This window comes from Poromitra crassiceps, assembly GCF_964638095.1.
Source record: "Poromitra crassiceps genome assembly, chromosome: 3".
Lineage (NCBI taxonomy): Eukaryota > Metazoa > Chordata > Actinopteri > Beryciformes > Melamphaidae > Poromitra > Poromitra crassiceps.
This window is the reverse complement of record NC_139625.1, coordinates 48886924-48901251: the sequence shown is the minus strand read 5'-3', so window position 1 is coordinate 48901251 and position 14328 is coordinate 48886924. Positions and strand designations below refer to the sequence as shown.

At 46.0% G+C, this 14328-nt stretch overlaps 1 protein-coding gene across 1 annotated transcript in view; it reads right to left on the bottom strand.

The window, feature by feature from the left end:
• The window catches only part of baz1a (bromodomain adjacent to zinc finger domain, 1A), a 114909-nt gene that overhangs the window by 53805 nt on the left and 46776 nt on the right, over window positions 1-14328 (bottom strand). The window contains exons 13-15 of the mRNA XM_083633763.1: window positions 11247-11348; window positions 10826-11050; window positions 2043-2208 (exon numbers count right to left, since the gene is read on the bottom strand). Coding sequence (XP_083489889.1) covers window positions 2043-2208; window positions 10826-11050; window positions 11247-11348 — 493 coding nt within the window. The remainder of the gene's footprint in view (window positions 1-2042; window positions 2209-10825; window positions 11051-11246; window positions 11349-14328) is intronic.

Here is a 14328-nt window from a genome sequence, read left to right as displayed (position 1 = left end):
GCTCTCCAGAACTGACTAATTTTTAGAGTGGTCAGGACTGGAGGTGAAAGATTCAAAATGTGCAGTTTTTTATGAAAGGCGGAGCGGGGGTAACCGTTGGTATCACTCTAAATCAGACTCAATACCTGAATTCATAATCAACAATAAGCCACTCAGAGTTTACTCACTACATGAGACATATACATACCTGGGGCATAAATTTAATGTGGCAGGAGAGTGGAAAGATCAAGTCAATGACATCATATCTGAGTATTCCACCAGACTTGATCTAATAGATGCATCGCCCCTGCCACTCATCATGAAATTGCAAGCAGTCAGGCAAATAGCACTGTCCAAGGTCCAGCACTTGTTTTCCAATGTCCATATTCCACATACGATCTTGCGTGTATTGAATGATAAAACCATACGTTGGGTAAGACAGTGGGCTGGGCTGAATACTCATACTACACGTGATATTTTGTTCCATAGTAAACAGGAGGGTGATCTGGGGGTCCCAAATTTTGAATGGAATTATTTTGCTACGAGGCTCGGCCATCTTTTAAATATGCTCAACAGCGATGACCAACATGTCAGGGAGCTCGCAAGAGGTTCTTTGTTCCTGGACCTAAAAAGACGCAAGGTCCCCCTGGCACGTGGGTCGGATCCTAGCTTCCTGGGCTTCAGGAAGAAACCCAGCGGAAAGCTGGACAGTCGCTCTCCTGGCTTTGGTGTGTGTGGTCTGACTGGCCGGACTTGAACGATCTATGTGGCTGGGCCAAAGTCACACTGGAGTGGGTGGGGTCCAACTCTGAGGCAGTGAATGTCTGGGAGGAGATTATATCTGACCCCAGCATCACTGTGAGAGCGACCGTGGACATTTGTGGATCAGAACATCAGCTTCCACTAACAAATGCCCGAGGTCACCTCTTGAGAGCGCAACAACGCAGACAGCAACAACACTGGACTGAGTTGAAACTTCAAGGGAAGTTTGCATGCCTTCCTGTAGCAGATCACTGTCTCTCATGCAGTATTTAAAAATCCAGCTGTAGACGAGAGCATTGTCATCTTCACTATAAAAGCGAGACTACAGGTTTTACCAACCAAGCTTAACCTTTCCATCTGGTTTCCTGACAATCATGCTCGTCACTGTATACATCATGGTCATGAACAGTTAACTGAAACCATGTCCCACATCTTAAATGGTTGCCATGCATACAAAGGGCTCTACATATGTAGGCATGATAGAATAGTGGATTTGATATCAAAGGAGATCACCTCTATTTTTAGATCTTCTATCTTGCTCTATAAACATTCCAGTGTGAAGCCAAGCCTGTTCAGTCTGTGTAGTGACAATTCTGATGTGTTCTCTAATATTCCAGCTAACACTCCTGATGTTGTTGTTGTCAATGAAAATCACAGAGGTATTCATCCTAGAGAGGTTGGCTGTACCTTTGACCACAGCCTAGAGGAGGCCTTTCTGACAAAGATGTTAAAGTATCAACAGCTGAAGCAGAACATTTCACAGCTGGGCTACATTTGTAAACTTTTAGTTTTCATATTCGGTAGCCTGGGTCATGTTAACAAACTGGCTGTGAGAGGCCTCCACATGGCTGGACTACCTAAGAGAAGTGCCAAACAGCTAGCAAGGTATTGCTCAGTCTCTGCTATTATTGGTAGCCACTCAATATGGAGAAGGCGCTGCTTTTTGTATCCTTGAAGCGGATACTAACCAGTATCTTGTATTACAGTGTAACTGTATTTGTCAACTTGCCACTGCCATCACCCTGTGTGGTGTTCCCTTTTTTTTGTATGCATTATTGTGGTTGCCAACTAGGCACTTTTGTAACTAACTGTCTCCCAGCATCTGACTGCATTATTAGTGTTTATGTCCTTTGTAGTATGGTATTTATGTGGACATAAATAATTTAAATGTGTCTGTGCACCTGTGTGCAGCCTCCTCTCTCTGCTGTGTGTGTGTACCTGTGCAGTCTCATCTCTCTCTCTGCTGTGTGTGTGTGTGTGTGTGTGTGTGTGTGTGTGTGTGTGTGTGTGTATGTACGTACCTGTGTGCAGCCTCCTCTCTCTCTCTCCTGTGTTGCTCAGCCTTGATCTCCCTCAGCTCCTGCCTGGCAGCTTTCTGCTCCTCCACACAGTCTTCTATCAGGTCCCTGCTGGAGGCCAGCGTGAGCAGCTTCCCCAGCAGAGCCCCCAGGATCCTCAGCTTCTCTCCTAAAGCACACCCACACCCAGCAACACACACACCCAGCAACACACACCCAGCAACACATACACCCAGCAACACACAAACCCAGCAACACACACACCCAGCAACACACAAACCCAGCAACACCCACACCCAGCAACACACACAGCCAGCAACACACACACCCAGCAGCACACACCACACCCAGCAATACCCACCACACCCAGCAACACACACATGCAGCCACCACACACAACACCCATCAACACCCACACCCAGCAACACACACACACCCAGCAATGCACGCGCACACACACAAACACACGCACACACAGCAACACCCACCACACCAACACACACATCTATTAATATCATCCATCCTGCACCACACAGGGATGCAAACTTATAGACAGTGACAAAAGTGACCAGGGCAGACACAAAACGGGCAGTGGTGGCCTAAAGGTTAGAGAAGCGAACTTGTGACCGAAAGGTCGTCGGCAGGAGAAATCTGGGTGGGGAAAGTGAAAAGACAGCGCTTGCCCCTCCCTCTTTATGACCACCGAGGTGCCCTTGAGCAAGCCCCTTAACCCCAACCGCTCCAGTGGAGCTGATCAGTGGCCAGCAGATGAGACTGCGGTTGTACTGGTCAGCTTCCAGGTGTGAATCAGGCATGTAGGCCTGGTCCCATTTAGTGAAGCCGCTGCATGTTAGATCGCCGCTCTGGCGGCTGTAGCCAGTATAGGTCACAAGGCCCGCCTCCCCCATGTTAGTGGATGGGAAAATCACAGTCACCGATAACGATAGCTGGAATAACCCAATAATATACACATATTTTCAGAACTTACCAGGTTGTCCAACTGCCAGGAAATGTGTTTTATAACGTTAACTCCCGTCCCGGGTAAGATGGGGCCTAGTACGTAACCCCCAGCCATTAGCTAATCGCTAACGGGTTAGCCGTTAGTGTCACATACAAACAGAGGTTTTATTTTTGGTATTAAAGCAACAAACGTTTTTATATGGATATCTCAGAGAAATGCTTTGACTGTGGGGATGTTCGTTCTTCACAAGCTCCTCTCTCCACCCCCACCCCACCCCCCGATTTTTTATCCCATTTTTATCCCCCATTAGTGCTAATTCAATTTATTTATCCTGGTTGCTACTCCACCCTCTGCCGATCTGGGGAGAGCGGAAACTGGCTCCATGCTTCCTCCGAGACATAGGCAGTTAGCCAGCCGCTTCTTTTCACCAGACAGAGGAAGCTTCACCGGTAGGACATAGCACGTGGGAGGTTCACGCTATTCCAACCAGTTCCCCTCCCTCTGAACAGGTGCCCTTAACGACCAGAGGAGGAACCACATTAGCAACCAGGATATTGCATTGGTGAACCAAAACATGTCTTCATATTATGAAGGAAACCCCCGGGAGGCACGGGGAGAACATGCAAACTCCACACAGAAGGGCCCTTTTGACGACCCCACCCGGGTGGTGGGCACTGGAGGACATGCAGACGGGCACACATTCCTTCAGCGTTCACAGCGTCCCAGGTGGGAATCGAACCCAGGACCTTCGAGCTGTGAGGCGACAGCGCTTACCACTGCACCACCGTACCCCCCCCCCCACAAGCTTCTCTCTTAGTAACGATATACCATTGGCATAAATAAGATATAGCTCAGTGGGATATACAGAGTCAGAGAATAGACCAGGCAGCCTGGCTCACGCACTGGGCTAACGTTATAGGTTTGGCTGCCCTACCCACACTGTACCGGGGGGTACAACAACGTAGCCTCCCGATTAGATTTGTCAAACCAACATTTGCTCCAAAAGGAATTAAATCATAAAGTTAATCAAAATGCCACGGAAACATTAGGCTAATCAACACAGAGATCCGATAATTTCTCCCAGTGAGAGGCTATGAGCAGCCCTGCTGAAGGCTCCTCTTCCGGGCTGTAGCAGCAGCAGCCCGGAAGAGGAGCCTTCAGCCGTCAGCCCGGAGGTCTGACTTGTCTGGCTGATACAGGTTCAATCTTCGACAATGAAAATCTGATTTTCGTACAGGCGTCATTTTGATAAACTGATCTCATAGTGGGAATCTTCCTGGTTACTTTTGGCGAGACAAAAAATATTACAACTTAAAGTGCCATATTTACAGAGCTAGACTGTATATAAATACACAGCGCACTGTGCGCATTCTAGAAACAGCAGCTCTACATAAGAAAGTTCAGAGGGGCGGGGAGCTCACAGATTTTGGCTTCAATAGACCATACAGGGAGGAGATAGGGACGCTCTGTCCATATTTATTTATGTCGATGGTGTGAATGTGTGTGAATGTGAACAGGGCGCTCCTGAAAAAGAGAGCATTGCTCTCAGTGAGACTCCCCCTGTATAAATAACGGTAAAAAACAACAACATTCAGAATCATTTTGGGGTAAAAAAGACACTTACACTTGTAAGTCACTTGCAAAACACCCAGGAACACAAACCTATTAATCCAATATCTATCTAGGAGAGGGGTGTCAAATATACCATATGCCACGTCCACATGCCAAAACCGGCCCGCCAGAGGGTCCAATCCGGCCCACAGGATGAGTTTGCCAAGTGTGAAAATTGCACTGAGAAGTCCTTCAATCCAATGTGATGCACTTGTGAAGGCTAATGGGCCGAACACCCCCTAATATGCCAATCCTAGGCGGAAGCAATGCAGCGTGGAGGCAGCTTCATTTCAGCGTCCTTGTTAACAGGCGAGACCGATCACACCAGCCGCAGCACTTTGCCTCACCACGCCACGCTGCAGTGATAGTTTCAGCTTCTATTTTTCACCCGGGCAGAGAGCCAGGCATGAAGTCAATGCAAGTTGTGAGCGGGGACAGGGCAGCGCCGGGCAAAACAAAGCGATGCATGGAGCAAAACAAGAGTGATTCTGGAGTGAATGGCAAGGCTCCTGCTGGAAGCATCCGTGAAGCACTGCTTCAGCACTGCTTCTGAGATGCTTGTAGTGTGAACCAAGCATAAGTGGTACCAGGTTTCAGGAGTGTGTGGCATCTAGCTTGCCCAGCTGCAGCATGACATCGGGTTGCATCCCCCCAAAGTTGGATCACCCTGAGCTCTCTCGCCGTACGACCTCTGCGTGTTTTTGACGCAGCCCCCTGGTTCGCCCACTGCCGGAGCCTGACAGGCTCCCCATTGACCCCCATTGACAATGAATGGAGCGCGGGAGGGCCAATGCAGAGTGCCTGATCCTGTGTGAATCCAGCCTAACCTACACATCGGCTCGCGCAAACGCATGCGGGACTGGTCCCGCTTTATAAATTCTAAATGTTTTTGTTGTTGTTGTTGTTTTTTCAATTATAACATACGAACAAAACAGACAAGCTCAGACACAGGAAAGGAAAACAAAGAAAAACATACATATAATATCGACACAGTTACTATAATGTGGTGCTACCGTCCATATAGGGTGCTTATGTGCTTGTAAGAGATGTTGTGCATGGGCGAGGCGTCCAACAGGAACCAGCCGGGCAAGTCACCCATCGCCCCTAACCTGGTCGAGGTAGGCTAGAAACGGGTCCCAAATAGTTAGAAACTTTTTAAGTGAGTTGGTTCTCAGGGATCTGAGCCTCTCCATCCTTATAACAGAGATTATGCCCGTCAACCACAGTTGGAAAGAAGGTGAAGAGGGGGACTTCCATTCTTTCAGAATTAGTTTTTTGCAACAGTTGTCCCCAGTGTCAGAGACTGTTGCACAGCTGTGGGGAAGCCCAAAATGGTCTCTGAGCGGGCAAATGTTGTTTTGCCCGGGGAAAGTAGCTGCTGGCCGGGCAGGCTGGGAGTGGCACCGCTATATTGACGGAACTCTTTCCCTAACAAATCAGTGCTACATTGACGGAACTCTCTCTCTAGCCAATCAGTGCTACATTGATGGAACTTTCTCTCTCATTGACGGAACTCTCTTGGTAACACTAATATATATGGATATATGTATATGTGACACAAAAATTTGATTTATTATTTTGGCGGGTAAAAAATATGCTTGGCGAGTGAGTCAAAAAGTTAATTTTTCGAGCCCTGTCCGCGACATAACATTCTCCAGGTAGGCGACACCAAAGAAAAGTGTGGATAGACAGTTTTTCTGTCTCTTCTGACGTCATATCTGTCGAGAGACAAGTTTCAAAAGTGTCGAGAGACGAAGCATAAATTGGGCATTAGCAGGGCCCGAAATTAACACCCGCCAAGCGCCAATGGCGACTAGATTTTACGTTTGGCGTGTGACGCTCAGGGATCTACCCGCCACGTGGCGGGTCCCAAAATAGTCATCATGTAAAATGACAACTGTGTGTTTTGGTGTGCAGCCGGCTAACATGAGTGCTTCGTGAGACAGTCTCTCTAGTGTTCTGGCTGGGCGGGGTCTTTCAGGCTAACACTGTTTAACACGGGGATCAACTCACACCTAGGGGTGGGCGATATGACGATCTTAGATCGTTAACGATTAGAATGGCTCCACGATCTGCCTTTCCAGACAGATCGTTAGAATCACGCTACATGCAGTGCACATCCTATCAGTTGCATTTCAAGTCTGAAAGATGACTCCAAAGCCCCCCACCCCTCACAACACAGGAGGAGTTGGTTTCACTTGTGATGGGAACACAGACACACACACACACAACTGGCATCTTTGAACAAGTTAAATACTAATAATTAGCCGCCGTCAGCAGCCAATTTTTCGGTCACGCTGCCTGCTTGATACTGTAGCTGACGAGAGAAGGACGTGCTGCTCGGTGATAGCAGTTGCCTCGCTGTCGTAAAAAACCCAGTCCAGTGATGGGAGTTGCAGTAAGTTACATTACCTTGAGGAGCAGCAGCGCCCATGACATGATGTAGGCAGGCAGCCTACGGTATTTCTCCATTAACCAAGCGGCTAGTCTGCCTGCCTCCCTCACCGAGTTTATGGAACTGTGTCAGGCCACCACAAAACTAGTTTTCAGCTAACGTTATTGAGCGCGTGCCTGCTTGTGAATGTTATTATTTCTTAGTGTTTCCCAAACTCTGGGTCGGGACCTAATTTGGGTTGTGGATCCGTGGGGGGTGGGTCGCCAACTGGTCGTCATGGCAACTCATTACAGTATGTTATTTTTGGGTCCCAGGGAGACACAAAATTTATTTTTTGGATCCCAAGCTAAAAAAGTTTGGGAACCCCAAACATGAATTATTGTAAACTCAGCGTAAGAAATGAACGACATGAAAATATTTATGAAACAAATTTCCATTACTTTTCCAAAACTTTTTCTATAACTTTTCCAGGGCCTGGGAATTGTATTTTAAATTGGACTTTTCCGGGTTTTTCTTGACTGTACGAACCCTGAAATTAGTTTGGATGTAGGCCTGGGCGATATGGCAATTTTTTTTATCACGATATGTTTTCTTATATCGATCGATGTTGATATTTATCACGATATAAATTTATCAATAATACTAATTGCACATAAAAAGCACATGAAGAATTTTAGGGGCACAATTAAAATTCAATGCAGAGCGATATAGAATGTATTCGATACGACTCTATTAATCTCTGACCGGTTACAATTAAGTTGAATTCAATTCAAAGTATTCTCATGAGAGAGGCTCAATGCAGCTCATTGGCTATTGTTGTCATTAAATGATAACCCTTTATTTAGTCATCGGTTTGTCCATACTATTCACTTATGGCTTTTTAATGTAACTTGATCCATTTGCATTTTCAGCTTATTATAATTGTTCTATGCTTGTTGCTTGTTTTCCCTTATACCACTGGTCTTTGGCGTGCTTATTCTGTTGTGTGTATTGCATTATGTTGTTTTAATGCAATGAACGTCTTGGTCCAAGGCTAGGTGTTGATTATGCAGCTATAGTTAGCTGCTGTTGGTTTGATAAAGGAAGCAAAGACTGTTTAAACCATAGATGTGTAATGTTATTTGGATAGCTGCTATAGATGGTCTAACAGATAGCATAACGTTAGCAAGATTGTCAAGTATGAAGATATTAACGTTAGCGCGTAAGCTAACGTTAGCGTTAGCTAACGCGATGTAGATGCTAATTTGATACCATTCATGACAGCCAGCTACCGCTGGGGTCCACCCGCTATGCCGACCACCCGCTATGCCGACCACCCGCAATGCTGACCTTAGGTTTAGGCGTGGGAGTGGGAGAGGTTAGGTTTTGGGTAGGGTCTAGGGGAGGTTAGGTTTAGGCATGGCATGGGGGGAGGTTAGGTTTGGCGTGGGGGCTGGGAGAGGTTAGGTTTTGGGTTAGGGTCTGGGGGAGGTTAGGTTTAGGCATGGGGGGAGGTTAGGTTTGGCATGGGGGCTGGGAGAGGTTAGCTCCACCGACACGCTGCACGCCGCCTCGCTCAGCTGGTTCTGCTTGTGGGCTATCGGCATTGCGACCTGTCGGCACTGCGGCCTGTCGGCACATAGACGCGGCACCGCTACCGCTACGCTACCCATAACCAGAACTACTGTCTGCTGCAGCTTTATCTCCCGTGTACAAATCCACGGCCTGACATATTTTAATTCCATCTGTTTATGTTACTCTTCTTTTGCCGGGCCAGCCGACTGCGAGGCTCTGAGCAGAGAAAGGGATTCTTCCGCAAACGCGTGCATGATGCATCACATGGTTTATTTTCCATTGATGCCATTGGTTCCACTCAGTGTTGCCTTCAAATACCCCCCAAAAACGACACGTTATTCACAATAAGCATTGCTGTGCTAAGCTGCGGTCATGTTTCTGAGGGGTTTTGAACGCAACACTGAAAATATTTTATCGAAATTACAGCTCATAAATTTATCATCGTTATCGTGGCCGTTTTTTTCGTGAACATTTTCGACATCGTTTTATCGCCCAGCCCTATTTGGATGTACTTGTACTGTTCAGTAACTTGCAAAATAGTCTTAAAAACCAAGATGAAAAAGAATCGTGATAAGATCGTGATCCTGCCTGAAAAAATCGTGATATGATATTTTTGCCATATTGCCCACCCCTACTCACACCAGCATGCGCCGTGAGAACAAACAAACGCACCCAGCAGGCAGGCAGCACACAGGGACGTGAAAGAGGTTGTCTTATAAACATGAAACTTCATACACTTCTTTCCTCATTTTCAACCCAGTGTAAGTAACATTACAAGTGTTCAAGTGAATTCAAGTCGTTTATGGCTCATTTCCACCACATATAACAGCACAGTACAGCTCTACTCGATCTGGTCTTACTCGGCTCTACTTGATATAGACTCTGTTTCCATAGCAAGTTTACTTGCCTCCGCCCACACCTGGTCGTCATAGCGACCGCATATCTGCCCTCCGCCCATAGCCGAAGTAGGCTATAAGTATAACGTTAAAATTAAATCCATACACGGAACTTTTAAACTGATTATGAAATACTGGTGCCTCTAAATGACCTACAGTGTACATGGGCAAATGCGACAATCGGCTAGGAGAATGGATATCGCTTTGTTGTTACTCAAACTCACATGCATGCACTGCGCGGGGATGGGAGAGGCGCTACGGGGAGAACCCCAGCGGCAACTCAACAGGCAAGACCGCGGCTTCGCCTGCGGCCTAGCGGAGCCAACTACAAAGGGCTTCCCGAGGAGCAGACTTTTTTCTCTCTCAAAACAATTGAAAACCACCGCATGTTAAAGCTGAGCAAGGAGATCGATTTTATTTCACCAGAGCCGAAGGCAGCAACACAAAAGAAATAACTTCTGGAAATAACAGAAGAGAAGGTAAGCCCCACTAAACTGGTATCCAGCATTGACAGTAGATGCCTACAGTAAACACGATTCTGCCTGACCAATCAGTCGTCTGCAGTGTTTTCACGTCACCATATGGTACCAGGTCCACAGCCCTAGAACCTCAACAGAGCAGGGACGACTCAACCCCGACTCAACCCGGGCGGTCTCAACGTTTTTGATCGGTGGAATGAGACAAAAAAGCGAGACGAGCTGTGCGGGGCCGCGGTGATACCAGCGGTGGAAATGGGCCATTACTTTGTTTATAACGTGAAGTAGCAGCAGTCACACAGCTCTCTTAACAAGCTCAGCGAGCATGCAGGCAAGTCCACTAACGTTATACTGAGCCCACCTATAATTCACATTTGGTGGCAAATAATATCCGCACGTCGGACTGAGAAAAGTTGGATGAAAATCGGGCATCAGGAGGACAGATGAGGAGCTTTTTGTCACGAGTTTATAAGCATGATGCAAGAAAGTTTACTATGAGCCACGGAGCGGACGATGCTGACTGAGCTGAGTCCATTCAAATCAAAGTGAGTAGCCTACAACTAGCGTTACATGTTTGTTTGTTCCTCTGTCAGTAACACCCTCACTGGACCATAGAAGCTTCGATTATGATCGATTTTATCTCCCCGAAGAGTCAACGCTCTAAATACGGTATTCGGGACAGCTCTAGATAGATGTATATGTGACAAAAATGCGATATATTATTTTTTCTGTAAAAAATATGCCTGGCGGGTGGATTTTTTCCATCTACCCACCACCTGGCCAGCGAGTCAAAAAGTTGATTTTGGGCCCTGGGTGTTAGTGTTACAGGGGGGATTTGTGACGTTTCATTATGTTTGGTGGGGTTTCATAGGGTTTGGTGGCAGTAGACTGACCTGGCGTCAGGTCGTACACCGCCGTGCATGCCAGCTTCTTTAGCAGCGCCGGCTCAGCCAATCGCAGCTCGACACACGGGTCGTCCATGAGCGTGAACCCGCCCTGCTTCTGGTAGCGGAACTTGGCGTTTCCATGGTTACAGCCTGCGCCTGACGCCAGGATGTGCAGACGAAGGATTTCTGACAGAGTGCAACTGTCCAGGTCCAACTGCTTCAGACTGCAGCCTGGGAGACAGACATGCAGACAGACAGGTAGAGAGACAGACAGGCAGACAGAGAGGTAGAGAGAAAGACAGGCAGACAGATAGTGAGACAGATAGGCAGACAGGTAGAGATTTTCTATAAGTCTATATTCTATATGTACTACGTACTCATGCCAGGGGACTCTGACTGTGTGTGTGTGTGTGTGTGTGTGTGTTACCCTGGTGCAGCTGAGGCCAGGCAGCAGCCAATGAGGCGACAGCGCTCATCGCAGACTGGGTGGGATCGGAATCATCATCCAGAGCCTCCGACAGATCCAACCCTACACAAAGATTACAAGAATACAGTTTATTAGTTTTATTAGATTAATTGTCGATTATCTATTGACAGTTTATGCACAACACACCATTTATGGTATGGTATGGTGTTTATTCTTAATCCCCGAGGGGAAACATAGTTTGCCACCAGAGCGAGTACAGATACATACAAGAAACAGTAACATACAGCACAATAACAATAATACAGTAGAGAGAGAGAGAGCCTCACAATACAGAGCTAGCAGTGTTCATTAACTCATTCACCGCCAGTTTAGGACTGCCAATATTTAGCACAGGCCAAAGATTTTCATAATTGTTGGTCATCTTTCAAGACCCACAGTAAATTATCTATTAGCACCAGAGTGATTTGCAATACCTCAAAATGAAGATGTACGTCTCTGGGTTCACCAGGGAAAAAAAAGTGAGCTTTTAGCATGTTCTGTACTCTACTTATAGCCATTTATATACACCCTGTTTTCACCCAAAATGTCTCTCTGAGAAAAGAAATTGCAGAAAATGGCATTTATGTACAGCACACAATATCATGCAGAACTCGCTCTCAATTCTTTTATTTTGAACTGTATTGACATCAGACATGTAAATATTATTCATTATGACACAAATGACAAAAAAAAAATATATATATATATATATATATATATGAAGTGCTTTTTTTACATTCAACAATACAGTTTGCTCAGTGTGAGTGAGTGTACAGACAGACACACAGACAGACAGACAGACAGACACACAGACACAGACACACACACACACACACACACACACACACACAGAGAGAGAGAGTTCTGTCCACAGCTGCCTGCAGCTAGATCGCACCTCCTTCCCCCTCCTTCCCCATCAGCGTTTTGCCTCCTCTGCTGCTCGTTTTCCTCCTCTCGTTCGGGCTGGGAGTGGGACGAATGCTGCGACACGAGTCACACGACACAGGAACGGGTCCGCGGCTTGGCTTTGGGACCAGGCGCTGCTGGAACCGGATCGATCATGTTCGTCACGGGTTTGACTAGGCAATCCAGGTTCGCCCTGCAGCAAGGCAGCAGTGCAGCGCGCCAAGAGGCGTTTCAATGGCGTTTTTTCCTCTGTACAAGGAAGCGCGTTTCTCTGTTTTTCCTCTTTTCCTCCTTCTTCCTCGTTTCAAACAACAGCTGCGGTATGTGTTTGATAACGTGCTGTCGGCTACCCTTTGAGGATAGGGACCAGATGACATGTCAGAGGCTGGGTAAGTGTTTCAACTACGCGCTGCACTCATAAAAACAAAAACACGTCAAACACGTCTTTGGCGTGGATGGCTATTTCTGATAAGACGTCAAAGACGTCTTTGGCGGTGAATGAGTTAAAGAATTTTACAGAAGCAGGAACAAAAGATCTTCTAAATCGCTCAGTAGAGCACCGAGGCTACTATACAGATTCTATATAGAAACATTGTATAAATATACTGTATATCAACTTAGTCCATCTGGTTTTGTGCATCAGTATCTATATTACACATAAGAGTATAGAGCTGGGGTTTCAAAGTCTGAGGCTGTGGACCCTCCCCTCAGACAAAGCTTAGAAAAAGCCCGCCTCCTTTACTTTACTTGCTTAGTTTCACTCAATTCCTGGATGCCTATGGGATTATGATTACTTTATTTGATCCCAGACACACAACAATTGAGCCGAGATAACCTGATATTGCCGTTTTACATACTTCAGACTACACGAAATACAGTACATTAAAAAGGGTCTATCTGAAGGCCTTTATTTGTTTCCGACTCTGGGGAAGTGGGGAAAACAGCAATATTCACCAAAACTACTGTACTGTATCTCTTTAAAGGGGGACTGACCCCCCCAGATTTCTTGCAAAATGGTATTCTACTTCATTTGAAAACTCTGCAGGCAAGATGGCCGCCTATATTCCCTTCTTTACCCTGGCAGAATTCCTAGGCCATAACTAACATAACTTGGCCAATAAGTATGTATCATACCAAATAAAACAAAGGGTAATGTCTTCATTTGATGTAGAATGCAGAGGACATGTAACTGTTTAGTTAAACTCGCATTCCAGGAATATTGTATTTGCTGCGCTGCTCCAGATAGCGTAGTTGGACCTATGCCTGGAACCCACTCGTGCCAGAATACAATCGATTTGGGGGTGGAACACGCCAGGATTGGCCAACGCCAACGCCAGTGCCCAGAACGGTCAAATCAAATCATCAACAGAGGCGCTATGGCCCGCCTCCCAGTATTTTCAGTGTATCAGAGATACAGTAGATAGAGGTTAGAAATATAGCCAGCTACGTTATAAACAACAAACTAACGCTGGTGATCCGTATGGAAACAGTGTTACTCGAAATGGTTAAAAGTTATATCAATTTGGTCATTCAGTGGCGTTTTACTGCCATGTAACATAACTAGCTAGCCTCTAACATTAGCCACAGTAGGCATTACACATGATGCATTGCTCTTAAAGGGCTCGTGCCACGTGAACTACAGTAATAATCACACGGGGGAAAAAAAAAAATCACATGAGTGGGGCACGCGCAAATACCACCGTGACGTCATGATGTACCAAATCACCCATTCATTTGAGGGCACAAAAAAAAGCAGGTTTGAACCCATAGAGCAGTGTTTCTCAAACTTTTTCAGACCAAGGACCACTTAACCAATAAAAAAAAACTCGGGGACCACCTAACTCCAACAACATCCCCAAAAACAATAGGCCTACATCTTCAACTGTAAATTACAAATTACAGGCTAATTAAATGACAAATAGCATTAAGGCTGTACAATTAATAAAATTTCTGGCCTCCCACAATTATGAAAACAAGATAACCGATATAAAAAATATATACAATTTATTTTAGTCCATTTACCTTCTTTTTTTTTTACATTTATTTCTCCTTTTCAGTTCAAATATATTCAAAGTTCAAAGAAAGTTTTTTCAAGTTCAATAAATGGACAATGTTGTCAAAGTCAAATAGGCTATCT